This window comes from Pelodiscus sinensis, chromosome 1 (assembly GCF_049634645.1).
Source record: "Pelodiscus sinensis isolate JC-2024 chromosome 1, ASM4963464v1, whole genome shotgun sequence".
Classification (NCBI taxonomy): domain Eukaryota; kingdom Metazoa; phylum Chordata; order Testudines; family Trionychidae; genus Pelodiscus; species Pelodiscus sinensis.
Window position 1 is genome coordinate 64,624,108 of NC_134711.1, and position 22,880 is coordinate 64,646,987.

Consider the following 22,880-nt stretch of genomic DNA (forward strand, 5'->3'; position numbering starts at 1 on the left):
TCCATCCCCTCCAGGGTCCCTAGGGTTGGCCGCTGTCGGCAGACAGGCTACTGGGCTAGATGGACCTTTGGTCTGACCCAGGACGGCCATTGTAAGCTCAGGGCTCAGTGTTGGGGGTCTCAGTGGACCCCCTTGATTTTCATGCACACCTGGTCCTGGGTGGCCAGGCTGGCAGCTCTCCTGCCCTAGACGGCCACTTTCCTGTGCCTAGTGCGGAGATCGTGGACGAGGTCCACGATGTCCGCACTAGCCCAGGAAGGTGCCCGCCTCTTGCGGTCCAGGGCAAGCTCCCGGGAGCCGCCAGCCTGGTCCCGGGAAGAGGGGGTGGGCTGGGGGGCATCGGGTGGGTGGCTCTGTGCCGTGCCAGGTGCAGGGTCTGCTAGCTGGGTGCTGGCAGGCTTGCACCTGGCACGGGCACCGTAGCCAGCCCGTGCCCCTTTAAGGGGTCCGGGGCCGGGAGGGGGGCATAGAGTTTCCCTGGTGTTGGCCAGAGTGGCCACCAGGGAAACCTGGGGAGGGCTAGCCTCCCACTAGTTCGAACTAAAGGGCTACACAGCCCTTAGTTCGAACTAGCTAGTTCGAACTAGGCGTTAGTCCTCGTAAAATGAGGTTTACCTAGTTCGAACTAAGCGCTCCGCTAGTTCGATTCAAATTCGAACTAGCGGAGCGCTAGTGTAGCGCATAGGAAAGTTAGTTCGAACTAACGTCCGTTAGTTCGAACTAACTTTCTAGTGTAGACATACCCTCAGAGCCTAAATAAATGGTGTTGGTCATCATAAATATGACTAGTTAACATCAGGCATATTGATAAAACTAATGAGATTAGATCAGATTATACAGTGGTCTGAACCAAAATCTTGAGTTCAGACTAAAGATGTTAGAGACTAGTTGACTATCTGACAAGCATTTGCTTATCAAGTAAGTAGTAATGTCAACTAGTCAGTTCCCCCGCCCCCCTTACTGCCTGTATGAAATAGAGGCAGCAAAGGGGCAGGGGAGAAGTGGCAGTGCCACACAGCAGCACTGCCACTTTGAAACCCCAAGGCAGCAGTTGCATATCTGATCCTGGGATCAGCTGTGTGGCGAGCTGCTCCTTTAAAACACCGCCTCTGCGGGGATTCAAAGGGGCAGCTGCTGTTGAGCCCGGGGTTAGTTGGGGACTCCCCAGCTGATACTGGGTTTGCAGGGAGCCCGGGCTCAGCTGGGGAGTCCTCAGCTGACGCCGGGCTTCCCTGCCTCCCCTCTGAATCCCGCGGAGGCAGCAGTTTCAAAGGGACAGAGGCCGCACAGCTGATCATTGTAGACAGTTCTCTGAAAACATCCACTCAACATGCAGCAGCAGTCAAAATCATTTGTAGAGCTCAGTATGGATACAAAATTTGTACAAGTTGGACCTCCCTTGTCTAGCACCCTCGGGACCTGACCAGTGTTGTGCGTTCTTGTGAGGCCTTGATTTCTCACAAGAATGCACTGGGTAGGATAGTAAGGAAATGGGTCAAATTTAAACTCATAAAAAAGCTGAAAAAAGTAGCACTTTATAGTTTTTACAAAAGCACCACCCAACAGTCACTTCAATTTTGCTTGTGTGGAAGTCTTCATTCTGAGGAAAAAATGGAAGGTTTTTTAAATTAAAAAAGTAGCAGGGTCCAAAATAGGTTTTGCAGGTCACCTCCATTGTGTACCTTATAGACTAAGGGTGTGTCTAAACTACATGGTTCCGCCGACAGAGCCATGTAGATGAGGCAGGACGACAAAGGGAAATGAAGCTGCGATTTAAATAAACGCTGCTTCGTTTAAATCAAAATGGCCACCGCCCTGTGCCGATCAGCTGTTTGTTGGCACAGCGCGGCAGTCTAGACGGGGATCTACCGACCCCAGAACCCTTTGTCGTCAGATCCTTTATGCCTTGTGAAACGGTGCCCCAATGGTGCCCCAAATTTTCGGGTGCCCTACACAAATGTATATTCTGCGTGTGAATAAGGAAGGCTCTGAATAGAAATGTAGCATTCATATTAAGAAAATGTACACAAATTCAAGGGTATTGCTATTGGGACTCTCTGTTTTAATATAATTCAGTACAAAGAAAGTAACTAGTCATTATAGCTGGTTATCAGAAGTAGATTGATAATGTATTACCTGTTCTTCCTTCCACTGAAGTTGAATTGTTTAAATCCCCACTAATGCTGGTGACCTTAGCCGTGTATTTCCGTCCAGGTACCAGGTTACTGAAAGTGTATTCTTTAGCTTCTTTCACAAGAGCCTTATTTATGATGGTAAGACCCCTGTCTTCCACTGAAACTGTGTATTTGTCCCATTCGGCGACGGGGGTCACCCACATGACACTAAGTGAAGATTCGTTGGTATGCTTTACCCGAAGCTGAAGAACAGGCTGTGGAGCTAAGGGAAGAACATGAGTATAGCAATGAGCAAAGGACTTTGCAATGGAGACACATACTAGATCTTGACCACACTGCTGTCAGAAGCTAGACTAGCAATAAGAGAGTAATAGAATTTTTTCTACAGATAGGGAATGGCTTTGACTTATTTTATAAGATTTGCTCCCCAGCCTATCTCTGTGATGGTCTGGTAGCAGTAACTCTCTGCCTGGATTAAAGGAACAAATGTTAGCAAATTAATATGATGATAGCCCCTGACTGGGTGTAATTTTAAGCATGTGACCATTGAAGTCAATGCTTAATGCTGAGCTGCTGAACCAGGGGCTATAAACAGGGATATACTGGCAAATAAATATGGGGCAAATGTAGCTGTGACACACAGTCATGTAAGTCACATGTCTGGGGCCACAATCCCTTTACTCTGCTGTACTTCTGCAGCAATACTACTGAAGTTAATGGAGTGACTCTGGATTTACAGTGGTATAAATAGGAGCAGAACTTGGCCTTGAATGTGTACTAATAAACTAATGTGTGCTGGGAGGAGGGCCCTGCCAGGGTGGCCTTGGATGGAGCACCAAAAGGGCCATATGCCACGGGCCCCTCATTTGAGAGGCCTCCCAAACTGAGTGCCATTGCAATCCAGCATCTAGGGGTTGCAGCACTGCTCACTAAAATATGGCCCTGCTACCCCTCCACCAGGAAATGCCTGGTCAAACCTGAGTGACCTGTGACCTCAGATGTGAAGTTGCAATGCTTAGAGCAGGCAGGTGGGCCCAGCCCTCTGGAACAGGAGCTGAGCCACCTCTGTGGGCTAAGTGCAAGTCAGGTTTGCTGTCCCAGCCCCCACTCCTCCTTGACAGTAATTTATTTTGGAAGTATGAGGGTGAGGGCACCCCTTCCTTAGGTGCCCCAAGCCCTCTGTGTGGCTTAGGTATTCATAACTGAATTTGAGCTTCTCAGCCAGATTTTAGTCTCTGTTACTCTGAATTTATACCAGTGTTAATTGATTGACTTCAAAGGAATGACTGCAGGTTTGCACTAGAGAAAGAGGAATTGGAATGCCTTTGACTTAAGGTACTCTGGATTTATATCAGTGTGGTATCAGAATCTGGTTTGCTGAGGCTGATCAGGAAACATAGTGAATGGTAAATAACTATAACGTGAACTGATCTGGCATACTGAGGCTGTTCCAAATCAGTGTTGTTTATACACCCAGGAAATAAAGATGAGAGGTAACAGGAAAAGCACTCAGTCAGGCACACCCTACCTTATGTTACACCCTCCTATTGCTTGCTTTTCCTGTTACGCCCTTCCTTATGCGCCCTCACTGTGTCAATTACACTCATTTTTTTAGGCGCAGAGTAAAATCCTACCAATTACAAATGCAACAAGTGTCAATTAAGATACAGAAACCAGATTCTGATTTGACTTATTCCAGTATATGAGTATAAACACCATAAAACACACTGCACCTACTCTGGATTTACACTGATAACAGAATAGAACTGATCCATCATATATGCCTGCCGGAGCACATAAACTGAAGGTGCAATCCTGACACCTGAACTAGCCCTAGTTCAAATAAGTGATAACAGGATGGCTGAGAGGGAAGGCAGCCCACATATTACATACACAGATACCTGCTGCAAGAACGACACTCATACTCATTATAGGAACACTCATTATAGGAATGTCTGATGTGTCTTCAAAAGCATCACTCAAAAAACCCAACCAACTAACCAACCAAAAAACCCAAAACCCAGCACTGAACTCTTGTATCAAGCCTTGGATCTGACAGAAGGGTAATGCCACACCTGTCTCTGATGCAAGCTGCACACATTTGATTTCTAAGCAGGCTTCTAACTAAGCTATATATTTGCTGTGGTACCATTGTTTGTGTGCAGAAGCTGTTTTCTGTGCTATTTCTGTGTTTACACCCACCTGCTTTTTGTTTTCCATCACATTCTTATGAAGCCTGCTGAGATGGTGGACACTTGCTTCTGGAATGTTGCTTGTTGCCCTTAGCTGCATCCTTGTAGTGAGTTACCTGACCCTTTGTTCCCTTGCCTAGCACACTTATCTGAGAAAGGACAGCTTGTATGATGCAGGTGGGTCTTATGGGAGAGAGAAGGCTACCCAAAGTTAAACCCATGAGACATCTCTAGGTAAAATTAAGCACCCTTCCATCACGTACACCATTGCAGGACAAGAATAAGTGTATTTTACAAAGGAGGTACTCCTTTCTTCTTCAACCTGATGTGCCTTTAGGCTATGCCTACACAGCAGGTGTTACTTTGGAGTACCTGATGTTATTCCGAAATAACACAGTCCCCGTCTACACAGCAAGCAGTTATTTTGTAATAATGGCAAAATAATGTCGAGCTGGAGGACTTCTTACGCCAACTCCTGCAACCCTCATTGTATGAGGAGTAAGGGAAGTCGGAGGATATGTGCTCTCTCTCAGACTTCTTGCTGTGTAGACAGCACCAAAAGCTGAAATAAGCTATTTTGACTTAAGCTATGCAATTGACGTAGCTCAAGTTGCATAGCTTTTTTCAGCTTTAGCCCTGCTGTGTAGATTTGCCCTTAGGCTATTCTGATCTTAGTTACACCAGAGTAAATGTGGATTGCCTCTACTGATGTAGATCTACTCTAGATTGGTGGTGAACGAAGTCTCAGATATACTTGCACATAAAACTGTTTGCACACCATAGCGTGGCCCACCGTATTAACATGTGCATCGCTCAGTAATATCTCAGGGTCTTATTCCAATCTCACAAGCAAGGCAAAATTGAAGTTACTCCATGGAAGTCAATGCAATATAAAAGTGGCATGAGATCCAGATCAGGGGTCTCATGCCTGAATGAATGCAAAGCCAGTTCAAATTATGCTGCTTTACTGCTTGCCTCTTTTTCCTGACCTCCTAACATTTGAGGTACAATTTATACCACTTTTCACATCATCACTGAACTTGGTCCCATCTCTTTTAAAGAGAGGAGTCCATGTTTCAAATAATAAATTGTGGTTTCTCAGAGGAATAGAACTCCTGAGCAAAATCTGAATGAGGAATTCAGGATTTGACCCAATAATAAATTAAGCAAGCAAGCAACCAAATAAGAATTTAGGAATTTGCTTTCATTTAAAGTTATGAAGAGGACCACAAATGTTTCCAGTTAAAGTAAAAACATAAAAAACAACGAATAGTCTGGTAGCACTTTAAAGACTAACAAAACATGTAGATGGTATCATGAGCTTTTGTGGGCACAGCCCACTTCCTATGTTCATATGAAAGCTTGTTCCTAGTGAATCAGCATAATATACATATTTAATTTTTTTCCAGTTACCAGAAATAGCCATCTTGATAGTTTCACGCTATCAGTATAATGAGATTGCTGACCTGTTCTGCCTTTGCAGCGAGCTGTGTTCTGTAAGCCTCCACTCTCCACTATGACTGCCACCTCATACTGTCTTCCTGGGATGAGTTCTATATCCTGGATGTCATATTCCCTTCTGTCTTTCTCTAGTGTAGCGTTCAGCAGCACAGAGGAGAGGTTGTACAACACAATGTAGTATCTCTCCCAGTCTCCAGCAGGGGGCAGCCAGCTCACTCTCAGAGATTTCAGCCAACCACTGCTAGCTTTCAACTCTGAAACTTTCTGGGGAACTGAAATACAGACATAGGTGAGTAATTTTGTGTTTTTAATGGGAAGACATAACTAGACAGCAGTGAAAAATGACTCATAGCTCAGCCATCACTGAAGTGCTTTGATCCATTATAGTAGCACCAAGGGCCAGATTTTTCACCTGTCAATGGGAGTTAGGTTCTTAAGAATTTAAATCACTTTTGAAAATGAGCTTTATGGTACAAAGTCAGTTAGACATTGCATCTCAGAATCTAAATGCCAATTGCTAAGTACATTTACAAAACTGGGCCAAAGTGACAAGATGTAGATCATTTGAGAGAGAAATTTACCCACTTCCACACAAAGAATTGTCAGTTACTGACATTAGAAATTCTGAACCTAAAATCAGGGGTTAGAGAAAGTCTTATGCAACTTCAGAATGAATCTTGCATCATTTTAAGTTATTTTTCCTGCTGTTTTCTGTAGTTATTTAACACAGATCAACTTTATTAAACGTTTTTGGATGTGTGTGTGAGAGAGGAGAAAAAGAGAAAAGGAACTTTGGTAGATTTTTCAGTCTGAGAAGTCAGATAAGATGAATAATAATTATACAATAAATAAACCCAAAACCAGAGTTCCTGCTAAGCTGCATGGCAGCACAACTTCACAGCTGATTAATCAGCCCTGCCCAGTCAGAGGCTCAGAGCTCCATGCAGGGAGCTGACTGACTGGGTGGGGTTGATTAATCACTTGTGAATCTGTGCTGCAGCGCAGCTTAAAAGGTACACTGCCCAACACTGCCATGTACTTTAGTCAGTGCTTTACTACTGTGGGCAGTCAAAAGGGCTTAGATTTAATGAGCTATGCATAGGGTCAGGATCTTGCTTACTTCATTCTCCTCCAAACATAATCAAACGATCAAGATCTTAACACTGATAAATCAGAACCAATATATATGAACCATCTCTAGGACTGTTGTGATTGAGACCTAAGACTGACTCATATCTGACTCATTAATGTTTTTCTATTCACAGATATATAACCATTGCAGGTTTTTATACATTGCCAATATTTTTAAATAATTTTTCACATGCATGCTTCCATTTACAGAAGCCCCATTTTCTCTCTCTCTCTGGGTTGTGTTCAAAATAATAAAACTGGGCAGAAACGATTGAATGTACCAGAACTGAATTGTTTTGCTGCAGACTCACCTAGCTACTGATTTCTATCTACAGCATGACCTCCTGTATATCACAGGCTACCAATACCAGCCACCACCCACACACTACACCCAACAACCAAATCTCAACAACCCCATATTGACTAGCAACCAAACACTCTTCTTTTCCAAGGTGATCTTCCACATGGCAATGTATTCTATGTGGTAGTTCAAAGTGGCTTTGATTACAATGTTTTTACTGGTGCACAGACTTACCTGTCCGGCCAGTTGCCATCTTATCAGTGAATAATTCACCACTGATTGTGCTGACAGTGACCTGATAAAGACTTCCTGGAGTCAACTTGTCAAACTGAACCTCTGTGACATGAGGCTGTAAAGTTTTGATTTCTTTAATAGCTCCAAGATGAGACAGAGTGATATTGTAGAAATTTAGGCTTCCTGGTGGCCTTTTCCATTTAACTTTTAATGTATCCAAGCTGCCATCACTAGTCACCATCAAATCAGAGACTTCTGCTGGGGCTAAAAAAAAGTGTAGCAAGAAAGAAAACAAAATGTTTCATCTATAGAACACACAATCCCTTTTCCCCACTACAGAAGCAAGGCATGTAGTTTGTTTTTTTTTAAAAACCCTATATTTAAGACCATTTATACCAAAAGTTGCACTACTAATGTTGCTTACTGTAACATCATCGCCGATCAAATATACGAGTCTCATCCTTATTTTCATTGATTGTGCATTTTGAATGTAAAGTCTGATAATGGCATGCACTGTTCAAGACTTCTGATAGCTGGAGAGGAGTTAGGAGTTCTGATAGCTGTAGTTTGACAGGAGTTATTCCTGACTGGCAGCAGTGTAAATGGGATCAAAATATAATTCTTTGTACAGTAAACTTCCGATAATCCGGCACCTTTAGGACCCAGGGGGTGCTGAATTATCAGATATGCCAGAGTACTGGAAGGGGGGCTATGAAGGGTCTGGGGTGGGATGGGGAACAGGGGTCGGCGGGGAACTGCACAGCGTGGGAGAGGGTGGTGCTGCAGGACCAACCGGGCAGCACCCCAGCTGCTCTGCCCCAGGGCTTCCCCAAGTCAGCTGCTGTTGAAACTGATCAGCGGCTGACTTGGAGAACCCGGGGGAAGAGCAGCTCCAATTGTTCGGCTGGCTGGAGCACTTCCGGGTTCCAGTTGGTGTCAGACTATCAGGAGTGCTGGACCACTGGATGCCGGACAATTGGAGTTTTACTGTAGTTTGAGAATTCACCAGATGGAGAGCAAGCCAACTACTCTTGTTTTCTGTTAGGGTTATTTTTAAAGATATCAAAAGTTACATTGACTCTTTTTTTCCTCCTTCCCCCCCCTAAAGTGATCATTTTGGCCCACAATATGCCACTCAAATTTTAAAATTTGGGGACACAACCTACTGTATGCCATGTGCCTAATTTCCATTTAAATCAAGAGGAGAGTTCAGAGAAGCTCAAAGTCAAGCTCTGTAACACCCCTCTCCAACAAAGCTACAGAAATATTTACCTCTAACTTTTCAGAAATGTTAAGCTCCTCATAAGTTCTGCAACTCACATCATTAAAATCAGCAAGACTCATGGCATTAAATCCCATACAATGCTATGAAAGAATGGGGCTATATGCTGCCTAGATTCAGGGATGTAACACTCAGCTGGGCTCACATGAAGCTTGACCACAAATCACACTCAGAATTATGAACTGTAGTGCCCAGTGTAGGTCAGACCAAACAATCCCACTTATTATTTTGAAATGGAGCCTTACAGCTTTACTGTGCATTACTGGTGAAATCATACCTGTCCTAACCAACTTAAAGCTGTAGCTCTGTAGCCCGGCAGCTTCAGCTATTATAGTGAGATTATAAAGGTGTCCTGCTGTAAGTCCAAGAAAAGTGTACGAGGTTAAGCGTTCCTCATGGTTGATCTCACGAACTAGTCGTTCTACATCCAGTAATACCAGCCTGTATCGATCCACATTCCCAGAGCCAGGTAACCATGAAACGTGGATAGTGTCTGTCTTGACACTGATCTGAATGTTTTGCACAGGTGACGGTGCTGGTAAGACAAAAAACATTTATTTTACAAGTAATGGTTTTCCTCACGATCTGAGCAAGACTGAACTGTTCTACTTTGCAAAGATTTTGAGAGTATTTAGGGTTTGCCAAACTGGACCTGTCAACATTTCTTCCTACTAAGAAAATGTCTTAAATTTAGTTAGAAATTCAGTACTTGTTAAATTCTATTTATAACCTACATTAACAATTTGTAAGATTAATGAAGACTGAATAAATTCATAACTTGCTATAGGAGAAATGTACACACACACACACACACACACACACTTTTTGAAATGCTAAGCCTTAAAATGCATGTAAAAATGCTCAGTGGTCTTCTTTAGATGAACTACTGTAAAATAGGTCTCACCAGTAGATCCGCTGATATGAACTGCCGAGGTGCTTTTATTTCCAGAAACTGCAGTGATGATAACATTGTATTTGCTCCCAGGAGTAAGATTGGAAAATGTCTCTTCTGTTCTTGAAATACCACCTCGTATTGAGACATTCTGTATCTTTTTATTATGATGATCAGATAATTGTAGCTCATACCAGTCCACTTTTCCTGGGGATGGACTCCACCAGACCTGCAAGCTTGTGGATGTAGTTTTTTCCTTCTTAATTTCAAATTTAGCTGGTGGTAAAGGATCTGTAATTGCAAATAGCAGTATTGGATTTTAGAAGAGTTTTACAGATTAGCCCAAACAACTCCAACAATTTCCCAATTTTTCATCATTCCACGGTAAGTTTTTATTGAAAATTCTTTATTACATTTCCAAATTGCACTGAAAATACAACTACTCTTTCTACATGATGGTCCTGGAGAACTCATATTGAAGAAAAGTGCATGCTTCAATGTGTGTAAATAGTGAGCTTCAAAATATGTAGACAACAAAACTATTGGCACCACTATATCAGAAACAGTCCTGGAGTCATAATGTCTCAGGATATTGTAGCCTAGAAATATTAGTGCACCAATGGCATTAGCTTTCATGTGCTTATGTCAGATGATGAGGGTTTTTAGTTGGATGCACAACAGCAACACTATAAATAAATATGTATTTGATACATATTTCAGCATTCCCCAACTGCTCAGTTGGACACAAAAAGTGAGTATATTTAAGTTCTGAAAGATGAAAGCACAACTTAAGTTATAATAGTATTTTGGTTTCTGCTACTGTCTTCAAACAGTTCAAGCAGCTTCTGACAACACATATCCACTCTTCTATTGGAAAGGTTTCCAATATCAAAAGAATTGCCCTGCACACTTTGTCTGAAACAAACAAAACTACCTTATATAAAACTTTTAAAGAATGTATAACTAAATGTATTCTTTGAGAACATGGCAAATTAAATAGTCATCTTGGGCAAAATGCTTGAGTGAAAGCTTTAGGTTCCAAAATGACAGCAAGTATACACCAAAATTAACAGACTTCTGATTGTTGAAAAGGTAAGAATCCAAAAGTTAGGATGTGACTGTATTTACTCTGCCTTAATACATATGGGCTACGTCTACACTGGCCCCTTTTCCGGAAGGGGCATGTAAATTTCACCAGTCGTCGTAGGGAAATCCACGGGGGATTTAAATATCCCCCGCGGCATTTAAATAAAAATGTCCACCGCTTTTTTCCGGCTTTTAAAAAAGCCGGAAAAGAGCGTCTACACTGGCCCCGATCCTCCGGAAAAAGTGCCCTTTTCCGGAGGGTCTTATTCCTACTTATTCTTATTTGAACTTCAAAGTAGGAATAAGACCCTCCGGAAAAGGGCACTTTTTCCGGAGGCTCGGGGCCAGTGTAGACGCTCTTTTCCGGCTTTTTTAAAAGCCGGAAAAAAGCGGCGGACATTTTTATTTAAATGCCGCGGGGGATATTTAAATCCCCCGCGGATTTCCCTACGACGACTGGTGAAATTTACATGCCCCTTCCGGAAAAGGGGCCAGTGTAGACGTAGCCAAAGAGTGTGGTAGAGCCAAAAAGAGATCCCATCTGTGCACGGTACCAGCCCAGTGTATCAAATCCCTCAAAACCCATCCTTTCCCGTCTTTTAACCCACTGCGTCATTCACTGTACACAGCAAGGAAGGAAGGGATACTATAGAACATATGGGCAATTTTGAGTCAAGCATTTCCTACCTTTTCGAGTGCCTGACATTGTACACTTAATATTTTAATGTAATTTCTTGTACATAAACTTTAGAGTTTTTTAAAAACAAATTAAGCCCTCCATAAAATCCACATGGACCCATCCATAGGGGTCCACTTCAGGCTTATGCACACAGGGCATGAAGGGAGTGGAGTGGCTCTGAGGAGATTTCTTTATAGCAGGCATTTCGTATGGCTAGTATACATGGCTGTATGGTGCTGTCTGGGATATGGTAGTGCTAAGGGCAGGGCCAGAGGGGGGCATGATGGGTAGTGGCCTGAGTATACTCTGCACATAGGAAAGTGTGGGCAGTGAAGAAGCCTGGAGGCAGCCAGATAAGTCTACTGCAAGAGCATCCTTCGGGTCTGCTCTTATCGGGAGGAGGGGGTAGGGGATGCACAGGCTGCTAGAGCAGACTAGAGTCTAGGACAGGCCTCCACAGGCTGGATACAACCCACCAAGCCACCGGATCTGGCTTACAGATGCAGCGGGAAGCCTCAGGCGACTCCCTGACTGCCCCCCACATGCTGCTGAGAAAAGCGACCCTTGAGTGGCTCTATCTGAACAGCTGTGAGCCTGGGGGAGGGAGGAGAGGCTTCGTGCAATGCCCCCCCCAACACAATCCCATTGGCGAGTTTCCAGCCAATAGGAGCTACGTGTTAACAGTCTCATAGCTGTTCAAAAACCACATGGCCCCTGAAGCCACTGTGGGGTGGGGCATGGCATGAAGTGTCCCTCTACGCCACATAACCCAAACCCTCTCCTCCCCCCCTACACCTATATCCCCTCTCAGATCCTGCACCCTACTCCCCTGGTCACAGCCCAAACTCCTATATCACCTCCTACACCCCAGTCCTCTGCCCCAAGTCACAACCACCTCTTAACCTAGGTCACAGCCCAAACCCCTCCACCCTCTCCTGCACCCTAGTTCTCTTCCCAGGTCACAACCCCCTCTTGCCCAAGGTCACAACCCAAATCCCTGCACCCTAGTCCCCTAAGCCAGGTCACAACTGCCTCATTCCCCCAAACTCCGTCCCACACCCTCTCCTGCACCCAGACCCTTACTGCAAACTCCCTTCTGCACCCAATCTCAATCCCAGACCCCATACCTCCTCCATTAATATGGAAGAGCCTGGCACTTGGCCACTTTTCAAAATCTTGGCATGTCTCCCCATCAAAAATTATTGCCCACCCCTGGTCTAGAAGGCACAAAGGTAGCTTACCTTTGCCCTCTCTGCTGGGATGTAAGTTTTAGTGCAGCCCAGAAAGAGGCTCTGGATTTGATTTTCAACTTCTTAAGTGATCTTGTGTAATCACTGTTACCCTATCTGTAAAATGGGAGGAAATGGTACTTGCCAGGCTTCTAACATGAAGCCTTGCTCAGCAATAAGGGCTGTGAAGAACTGAGACTAGAACTCAGTCTCCATTTTGGGTCTGGCACAACAGTTCTCACTAAGCTAATGTGGCGGTGGGCAGCCACTACTATTGTTGCTTCTGTCCTGCCCTCATCCCACCTCAAACTCTTACCTGGGAGCATGCTCAGGGGCATTTGCCTGTGAGGGAGCTTTTTAGGGTTGGAGCATGCTCAGTACTGATGGACTGTTGAGAGATTTTAACCACTCTCTGACAAGCTCTGCTGAGCATATGCAAATGGTGATTTTGACACATGAACTAGCCTGATAGGATAAGAATTTCAGAGGAAAGCACAAGGCAAATCTCTGAACTGAGGACTCTGCAGAATTTCAAGTTGCTGCTCTAAAACCTCACAGGCATTAAAGCATTTCAAATAAAGGAAGAAAACTGAAATTGACAGAGTTACCGATTTTTTTCTTAACCTTTTGGAAACAATTACCTGATTTTGCTGAAATTAAATAAAATCCACCTGAGGCAAAGTACAAACGCAGAAAGTCTCAAGCCAAGCAGTAAAAAGCTGCAGCGATTGAAATAGAAGGTTGTCATGGAAAGTATCAGGCAACCTTATTTATAAGACTTTGCTACCAGCTTCACCTATAATATATAATAATCCATTTAAGACTATTATCCAGAAAATAGCAAGAAAGTAAAACTATTCATTGAAAATAATTAGTTGAATCAGAAAAAGTCATAATTTAGGAGTCAGAATCAAACATTAGCATTGTGTAAAATAAGAGATACTTGAAATTCTACAGACTGACTATAAGTGGAGAAGAACCACAGGTGATAAATGGAAGATATTTCATTCATAGGATTAGACTGATTGCAAAAGTAATCAGCATTGCAATCATGCTTCTTGACGAATCATATAAAAATAATAGCATAGTATTATTTTACATTCTATATTTTCTCCATAATGTACAGTCTGATGGATGTGGAATTTCTAAGGTGTATTTTTAAAAAAGTTGCGTGCCTAGAAGGTGAGGTTCAGAAATTCAGACTTTATCTAATCTATCTGGCCCAGAAAACAAAACATTCAGTCCTTTGTACATCCGCTAGAACAAAGGAACAATGAGATTGGGAAATGCCTGGGCTGAAAGAGCTTTGGCTGGAAACAAACACTTAAAAACCATTTACATTGTTATAAAATTTTCTGCTGGCAACTATCCCACACTGATATATCACAGAAATAAAACATTTTCATGAAGATATTTTTATACTACTCCATAATGAACAAATGCCTTCAAAATCATAGAATTAACAAATTCATCTGGGATTTTAAGTTTTTAAATATTCTAGTCACTAATATCTTAGCTGTGAGTTTGTTTTTAGTAAAAATATAAACTATACATGCACAGTCCCTGCATGCACATTTATTAACAGACTATTTCTGATTACATCTGCAGATTCTCAAAGACATGATGGATTGCAATTATGGAAATAAAATATATTATCCTTGAGAAAGATATGATCTAGGATGTGAGCACAGGACTAGGAACTCAAGTTCCATTTCTCAACTCTTTGTGGCATTCAGCTAATCACTTAACCCTCTTCCCTCCCCCTCCCATCACTGTCTCTCATACTTACTTACCACATAGGGGATTTGTGAAGGTTAGTTAATGGGCCTGATCCCACAGTCCTTAATAGGGTTGCCAGATGGTTTAACCAAAAATACCGAACATTCTCTACCCCCGCCCTCCCCCAAAAAACCCACCGGGGAAAAGATTCTGTTGAGGGAAAAAAAGGAGGGAGGGAAGGAGACCAAAGTTGTTAAGCAAAAGCAAAAAAAAAAAAAAAACCAACAAACCCCAAAATAAAAAAGCATAGCCCTTTTAAGTGCAGAGTCAGAATAGGGATAGGAAGATGATATGTTGAGCACTAACCCAGGGAAGGCATTGCTTCCCTTTGCTCAGGTCTTTAGGCTTTTTGCCAGCAGCCATCTTGTTTTCTTGGTCGAGCCAAAAGGTCCGGGGGCGGATGTCCGGAAGCCCGGGTGCGGGCCCAGTTGCTGTGTGTGTCATAGGGTTGCCAGGTGTCCGGTATTTTCACCTCCTGGCAGGGAAAAACCCCAGAAAATACCGGACATTTTAGGTGTCCGCTATTTTCTGAATTTTTTTAACGGACATGAGGCGAAAATACTGGACTATCCAGGTCAATACCGGACACCTGGCATCCCTAAAGTATTCTGTTTCTTTGAGAAGAGCTGCATTGTTCATAATCTGTCTCTTGAGAGGATTAGTATCTTTATTTAAAATGTGTAATGCCTAGAGGCTGATTATGTCAGGGCTCCATTGTGCTCGATGCTGTACAAAGATACAGTAAATGACATTTCTCCCAAAGATCTAACAATGTATAGCATTACAAGGATGGCCCATCAACATCTGTGAAGTTTATAGAGCCACATGCTACAGAAAAAATTTAAACGAGTTTAGTCTTATCTCCAGAGTTTAGTCTTATCTCCAGGAGTCTTGCAGAGTTTATGAATTCCGTTGGTATATTACTAGAATGTTAAAATTTTAAAACCTGTTTCAATTCAAATACTTAGCTTCAAAGTGATTGCTAGCACAGGTGTCTATATTTGCCAGTGGAACCAGTCTGAGCCAAAGCAGTAAGAGTCTACCAGTTCAGTATTTTATAGACTATTATGCTATACAATGTTTTTAAACTCATCTAATTATAGCTAACCCCAGTTTCTTTTTGAATGAAAATATAACAATCAAAAGTAAGTTTTAAATTATGTATTCAAAAACTAAGAAAATACCCAAATAAAAACTTCATTAAAATACCTTCAGGGATCTAAACACCAATTAATTACTTCTGAATTTCAAAGTATGTATTTTCCCCCAAATTTAACCACAATTTAAAACTTTCTGACATAAAAGTACTTTTAATTCAGGGATTGATTCCCAAAAGGATTTAGGAACCTGATATTTTAGGGGCCTTAATCCCAGAATTAGAACCCAATGAGATTTACAAAACTCCCACTCAACTACTGCTGAATCCTGTTGGGTGCCTAAGTTCACTCAACATCTAAGTTTTTGCAGTAAAAGTTACACATATGCTCATGTTTCTGCTAGTGTGCAGAAACCTTTCTGCTGCTCTCCTTTAGGTGTTCAGGTGCCTAAGACCCAGTATGATGCACAAACCAAGGGAGGATAAGTGTTTCTCCATCCAACTTGCTTAGGGATCCTAATGCAGTTATGTTGTGAATCTGGCCCTAATGTTCTAATTAAGGTCATGAAGTCTCTCAGAGGGGCTACTCAGATGAAAAAGTTAAGTACACACATAACTGCATAAGTGTTTGCAGCATCAGTTTTTGTCTGAAAACTTAATGTCCAATCTTACAACCTTTAGTTCTTATAGTGGTTCTTCTTCACACTTGAATAAGGGTTACAAAATCACCCCCTACACACATATTTTCTTACTACAGATTTTAAAATATCAATAATATTTTTCAGAATACTATGTACATTTATATCTTGTATAGTGCTTTATACATTTTAAATATTACAGAACTGCCAAAATAAGTTCCAAAATATGCCAGAGGCACAAACTTGATGCCTAATCACATCTGTAATTTTAGGTTTGCAGTGCAGAATTTATCTGTAGCTCAATTCTGATAAATTATCAGCATTTCCCCTCACGTTTTCTGCTCTCCAAAAATAGCACTGCTATCAAAATAAAACATCAATATATATATACAGTTATATTTATGCCACATTTTTGTCAAGTGAAGACTAGTTGCAGAGGTTCACATCTTGAGAGGAGACGAAGGGGAGATATGATAGAGATCGATAAAATCATGACAGATATGGAGAAAGTGAATAAGGAAAAAATTATTTACTTGTTCCCATAACAGAAGATCTAGGGGTCACCAAATAAAATAACAGGTAGCAGTTAAAAAAACAAAAACAAAAGGAAGTATTTCTTCATGCAGTGCACAGTCAACCTGTGGAACTCCTTGCTAGAGTATGCTGTGAAGACCAGGGCTTTAACAAGGTTCAAAAAAGAACTAGATAAATAAATGGAGGTTAGGTCCACCAATACTTATTAGCCAGGATGGGTAGCAATGGTGTCCTTAGCCTCTGTTTGTCAGAGGCTGGAAATGGGTAAAAGGAGAGGGATCACTTGATGATTACCTGTTCTGTTCACTCCCTTTGGGGCATCTGGCACTGGCCACTGTTGGAAGACAGGATACTGGGCTAGATGGACCTTAGGTCTCACCAGCATGGCTGTTCTTATGTCATTTCCAATCAATAATCTGTAGATTAAAGATTCTTTGGTAAACATTGCCATAGCAGACTTCATCTGAATGAACACTTGTGATGTATTGGATCAATGTTCTACAAATTAATAATCTTCAATTGTCAATTTAGATGATGGCATAGAGAGTACGATTATTAAGTTTGCAGATGACACCAAGCTGGAAGGGGTTGCAAATGCTTTGGAGGAGAGGGTCATAATTCAAAATGATCTAGACAAACTAGAGAGGTAAATAAGATGAAGTTTAATAAAGACAAATGCAAAGTACTCCACTTAGGAAGAAACAATGTTTCACACACACAGAATGGGAAGTGATTGTCTAGGAAGAAGTACTGGAGGAAGGGATTTAGGGGTCATAGTGGATCCAAAGCTATATATGAGTCAACAGTGTGACATTGTTGCAAAAAAGCAAACATGATTCTGGGATGCATTAACAGGCGTGTTGTGAGCAAGACACAAGATGTCATTCTTCTGCTCTATTCTGTGCTGAGTATGCCTCACTTGGAGTATTGTGTCTAGTTCTGGGCACCACATTTCAAGAAGGATGTGGAAAAATTGGAGAAGGTCCAGAGAAGAGCAACAAAAATGATTAAAGGTTTAGAGAACATGAGTTATGAGGGAAGACTAAAAGAACTGGGCTTGTTTAGTTTAGAAAAGAAAAGACTGAGAGGGGACATGATAGCAGCTTTAGATAGAAGTATTTAAAAGCGTGTTACAAGGAGGAGGAAGAAAAGTGATAGGACAAGAAGCAATGGGCTTAAATTGCAGCAAGGGAGGGTTAGGCTGAACATTAGGAAAGACTTCCTAACTGTCAGAGTGGTTAAACACAGGAATATATTGCCTAGGGAGGTTGTGGAATCTCCATCACTGGAGATATTTAAGAGCAGGTTGGACAGACATCTATCAAGGATGATCAGTGTTTGGTCCTGCCATAGGGACAGAGGGCTGGCCATGATGATCTCTCAAGGTTCATTCCAGTTTTATTATTCTATGATTCTCTGAAATTAAATAGAAATTTAAGTAAATTCTTTTTTCTTATTTAGAAAAAGCCCCATCGCTCAACATAGGAAGTGCTTTTAATACAGTAAAGTATTAAATTACAGTATTTTAGAGTAATTTAAAAGTCCAAATAATATTCACAAAACCAAATCAAATTAAAGGTTTTCCTCAGTTTAAACCTTTTTCTCAAGAATTGCAGCACATGTGGTATGTACTATCCACTGATCTCACCTTAAGTGTCAAAGCAAAATTGCACAAATTAAAGATATAACTTGTTTTTAATATTAGGGGTTTAAGGAGTTAAACTTCAACATTATTTTAACTACTCAGGCACTTCATATTGTGAGTGTGAACATCTGACATTAAAGAACAGCATTAAGCAAAATATCATGGGCAAAATTTAAGTTCAGTATAAGAACGAGCCCTATAAAAGCATTAAAAGGACAGGTTAGAAGAAATGTTCACAAGAAGTTATATCTGTGGTCTATATGACACAAATGACTTTATACACATCGATATACATGGTGGACCTGATTCTGCTCCTATTAAATCAGTGGGAGTTTTACTTTTCAGCATAAGTTGCCCAAAAGCAGCCTATCACATAAGCACAAACTCATAGCTTAATTTCTAAGAACGAACCTTTATAGATTCAGTTTCAATAACTTATTTTACAAAAGTACTGATACTAGACGTCAGTGAGAAAAAATGGGACTTCCAGAAAACTAAAGCAAAATATTGCCCCTAGTGGAAATGAAATAATATTCTCTTTTAAAAACTATATTGCTATATATTCAAATGTACTGCATTTTAGTCTATACATTCTGTTTGCCTTGTATAACCCTTAACAAATCAAAGACATTAATTAAAAACATTGTAAATAGTTACATTTGACAGATAATTGTGTATTTCCAAACATAACCCAAATTATGTGAATAACTTGACTACATCCAGGTGCTGGGTGATATTGCAACATATATAATGCAAATAAAGCAACCTGAGTAGCAATTCCACAAGCAAGTTTCACAATCTTCTCAAGAAATATGTACACACACAAAAACCAGTGTCTAGACTCTAAATGAAATATTATATCAAAATCAAAATTCTTTCCACTTACATATTATATAATCTACTATCTATGTTGCTATCTTTTTCTCATCTTCAATTCAAGAGCAATATAAAAAAATTACCATTCAACAAAGTTTTGATAGATACCTGTTACTTAGATAACAGTTAATTTGTTATTTTTATTTTTAAAGTATGAGTCATCAATATTAAAAACAGTTGGAGCAATGGAAGATATAGATAAGAAATTGTTGTGGAAACTATATCAAATCTACCAAACCATATAATATTTCTAGTGTGGAATATATGCCTATCACACTGGATTTGACTACACTAGACTTTTTAACCTAGAATTAATTGATTGCCAGTTAAGGGTGTATCTAGACCACAGGGGTTTTTTTCGGAAAAAGGGGCCTTTTTTCAAAAAACTTCCCCTGCATCTAGACTGCCACCACATTCTTTCGAAATTAAATCTAAAGAACACAGCAGTTTTTTTGACCATGCTACACCTAATTTTACGAGGAAGAACACCTTTTTCTTTTAAATGCTCTTTCGAAAAAAGGTGTTCTTGAATGCAAACAGGGCTTTTTCGAAAGAGAGCAGCCAGTCTGCCTGGGTGCTCTTTTTCGAAAGAAGTGGTTGCAGTCTAGATGCTCTCTTTCAAAAGAGGCTTGTAGTCTAGACGTAGCCTAACTGAGCTTAGTTAACATTATCTGGAGAAGATGCTCTGTAATTGTGATACAAGACAATGAGGATCAGAGAGGGTCACTTCTAAGTATTCATTTACAGTCACCTTCAAAGATTACATTTAAAAACTGCAGTGTCTCTCTATATTGAAAATCTCAGGAAAGTGTAAAAGAAGGAATCAGATGATAGAGCCCTTTACATTTTAAGATCTCTGGTTTGAGTCCAGTATTAGCAACTAGCAGAAGGTTGTCAAATATTATATTTCAGCAGCTTTAAAAAAGAAATGAAGTTAAAACACCAGTATATGAAAGACAGAGTCCAATGCTTCACCTACTGAAGTAAATAGTTTTGTGCAATTCTTTGTTTTAAAGCTATACATTGTGTGTACACAGGAAACCAAAGATGGATTGCATTAGCAGAATATAGCTACAATAATATTTTAGTATATTATAGCCAATTATGCTCCCAATACAATAAACCTAGGGACGACAACTGGTCCTTATGTAATACTGGATGCATTCCCATGATTTATATTTGTAGGAAATATTTTACATAGATTTGTATTTTAACTATAATTTTACAAGAAATTTTATTTTAGGGAAAAGGACTAGCTTTGGACAGCTACCTGTCAGCTTTCATGGGCTGATATTCGTCAATCTCATTTCCAATAAAATTATGCAGAGTAATCCATTCCATAGGTTCAGTTAGTTTTTAATAGAATAGTGTTTTAAAGGCAAGCTGGACGGAACTGAAAATCTGTAATGTCTTTGAAGAGCACAAAACATGTTTATGGTTCTATTTCAAAAGGGATCTTCGGTTTTGTATGATAATAGTTTGAGATATACTTTTTAAACAAAATAAACCCTTGAAACAGATCGAGACTATTGATAGTACAAACTCCTTTAAAGTCGGATAACTGGGAGGGAGCTAAAACAGGAATTCTACAGCCAGCCTGCAGCAAGCAGTATAGACTTAAAGTGCTTTTGGACACAGCTTCAATAATCCTTCGGGACGTCAAAGCAAGGTGAGAAAATCAGCCTCGAAGCGAGGTGTGGCGAGGACAAACCATCTCCAACCTCCTTACCCAAGGGGAAAAAAAGGAAAGAAAAGAAAAAAGTTTGCAGCACTTCTGCACCTGTCGCCCTTACCTGTTTGCAAGGAGATGTCGCTCGATTCTGTGTCCGAGAGGGAGAAAATCCGGAGATGATACAAAGTCCCTGCTTCTAAGCCACTGTAGCTGCATTCGTAGGACCGGTTAGCAGTCTGGACGGGCTGGCAGTCTGGGTGCGAGGCGTTGTCCGAGCGGCAGGTCAGGGTGAAGTTGCAGAGGGCGCCCGACGTGCTCCACTGGAGATGGATTGACTGGCTGGAGACCCTCCACTCCGCCAGGGCGATGGGGCATTTCCCAGCCTCCCCGCGCCCGCTCTGGAGAGGGAGCAGACACAACACAGCGCGCTGGTTAGCCGCGCCACTCGCTCTGGGCCCTGCCTCGGCGCGGGGAGACTGCGCCCTGCCCCGGGAGCTGCCGGGGGCGTGGGGCGGTGGCTCGCACCTGGCTGGGGGAGCAGGAAAGCGGGGTGCAGGGGAGCTGCTCTGCCCTGGGGCCAGTGCAGATGGAAGGAGCTGGGGGGAGGGGAGCTGGGGCCCCGCCCGGCCGCTCACCTTGACGAGGGCCAGCGCCAGGCACAGGGAGAGCCCCGCTGCTGGGCGCAGCATCGCCGCCGCTTCTCGCTCGCAGCAGCCCGGGCGGCGGGGGAGGGGGAAAGAAAAGCGGAGTTGCCCAAAGCGGGTCGCGCCCCCCCCCCTTTTCCCAAGGGGCCGGGCGCTCAGGGGGCCCCCCCGGCTGCCGGCGCTTTCCTGCGGGCAGGGGGTGCGCAGGGGCTGCCCGCGGGCGGCTGCGGGCTGGGCGCGCAGGAGGAGGCAGCTCGCCGCGGCACTTCCCACGCTGCCATGCTGACCCCGGCTGACTCTGCCTGAGCCCTGGCCGCCGACTTCCGCAATCAACAGGCAATTTCCTCGCCTCCCTCTCCGGGGGGAAGGGGGAGCTGGGAGGGGGGCAGGCAGGAGCTAATGACCGAGCCGGCAGGGCGCCCAGGCCGGGCTGCCCCTTGGGCCCCCTCAACCCACTCCAAGACTTTCACTTTCCTCCGCTCCTAGGCTCAGCCCCCTCCTCCCTTTTCCTTCCTGTCTTCCTCCCTCCGCCGCTTTCGCCCGGGGCTCCGTTCCCAGGGCTATTTCTGACTTGATGCGGCCAGATGATGCTCGCCCCGGGCTTCTCTCCCCTCCCCGCACGCCTCGGAATCTCTTATGTAAACCGTCTGCTTTCACACTTGCCTCACCCCGGCCCGTCCTGTCCTGTCCACTTCACTTTCCCAGCCTCCCTCTCCTGCCAACCCGGGCTCTTCAGCCCCCGCCCCGGGTCCCATCTGTCCCTGCACTGTTAGCATCTTGTCAATGCCATTTTCCAGCTAAGTTTTTCAGCCCCCCACCTCCCTAAATCCTTTCTCTGCCCTATAGTTTGATTGCAGCAGTGGCCAAGATAACCAGAAGTCAACATACGCAGTCATTATTTTTCTATGACATTTAAACCAGCCTCATCTCTACCTCTAAGAACAACAAAAATAGCGTGTGTCTTTGTACGCCCTGGGATGTACGTTCTCCACAACTCCATGCATGGATGGAGGAGTAGCCAGTACATCAAAGAGGGCCAAGAAGAGATCTCCACTCTCCTCCCCCAAGCTTTTGTCTTTGAAAGAGTCTTCCCTCCCAGTCCCTGAATAGCTCTGAACCTAAAAATACAAACTACCCATAGCAAGACACTCTCCAGATTCTCAGGGAACAAAGAAAATTAAGTTCATACAATTCAGAAGCACAAGTAACAGCAGAACCAGCAACTTCTATCTACTCCCATTTCCTTTCATTTAGATTTCAAGTCACAGCAATGAATAGGAGAAAGTACCTAGAATTGTTCCACATCTTCAGTCTCCAGGTAGAAACCAGGAGCAGATTGACTAAACTGGGTTTCAATAGGTAAGAAAGGTAGTG

The 22,880-nt window shown here is 42.6% G+C and overlaps 1 protein-coding gene across 3 annotated transcripts in view; it reads right to left on the minus strand.

Annotated features, from left to right (window-relative positions):
• The window catches only part of PTPRB (protein tyrosine phosphatase receptor type B), a 100,900-nt gene that overhangs the window by 46,191 nt on the left and 31,829 nt on the right, over positions 1 to 22,880 (minus strand). The window contains exons 1-7 of one of the 3 annotated variants that reach the window (XM_014572792.3): positions 21,498 to 22,073; positions 20,984 to 21,260; positions 9,641 to 9,919; positions 9,014 to 9,271; positions 7,455 to 7,718; positions 5,794 to 6,060; positions 2,137 to 2,397 (exon numbers count right to left, since the gene is read on the minus strand). In XM_014572792.3, coding sequence (XP_014428278.2) covers positions 2,137 to 2,397; positions 5,794 to 6,060; positions 7,455 to 7,718; positions 9,014 to 9,271; positions 9,641 to 9,919; positions 20,984 to 21,260; positions 21,498 to 21,551 — 1,660 coding nt within the window. In that variant the 5' untranslated portion in view covers positions 21,552 to 22,073. Of the gene's footprint in view, positions 1 to 2,136; positions 2,398 to 5,793; positions 6,061 to 7,454; positions 7,719 to 9,013; positions 9,272 to 9,640; positions 9,920 to 16,963; positions 17,086 to 20,983; positions 21,261 to 21,497; positions 22,074 to 22,880 lie in introns of those variants that run through there. The other 2 variants (XM_075931769.1, XM_006121563.4) reach the window with 2 other exon arrangements.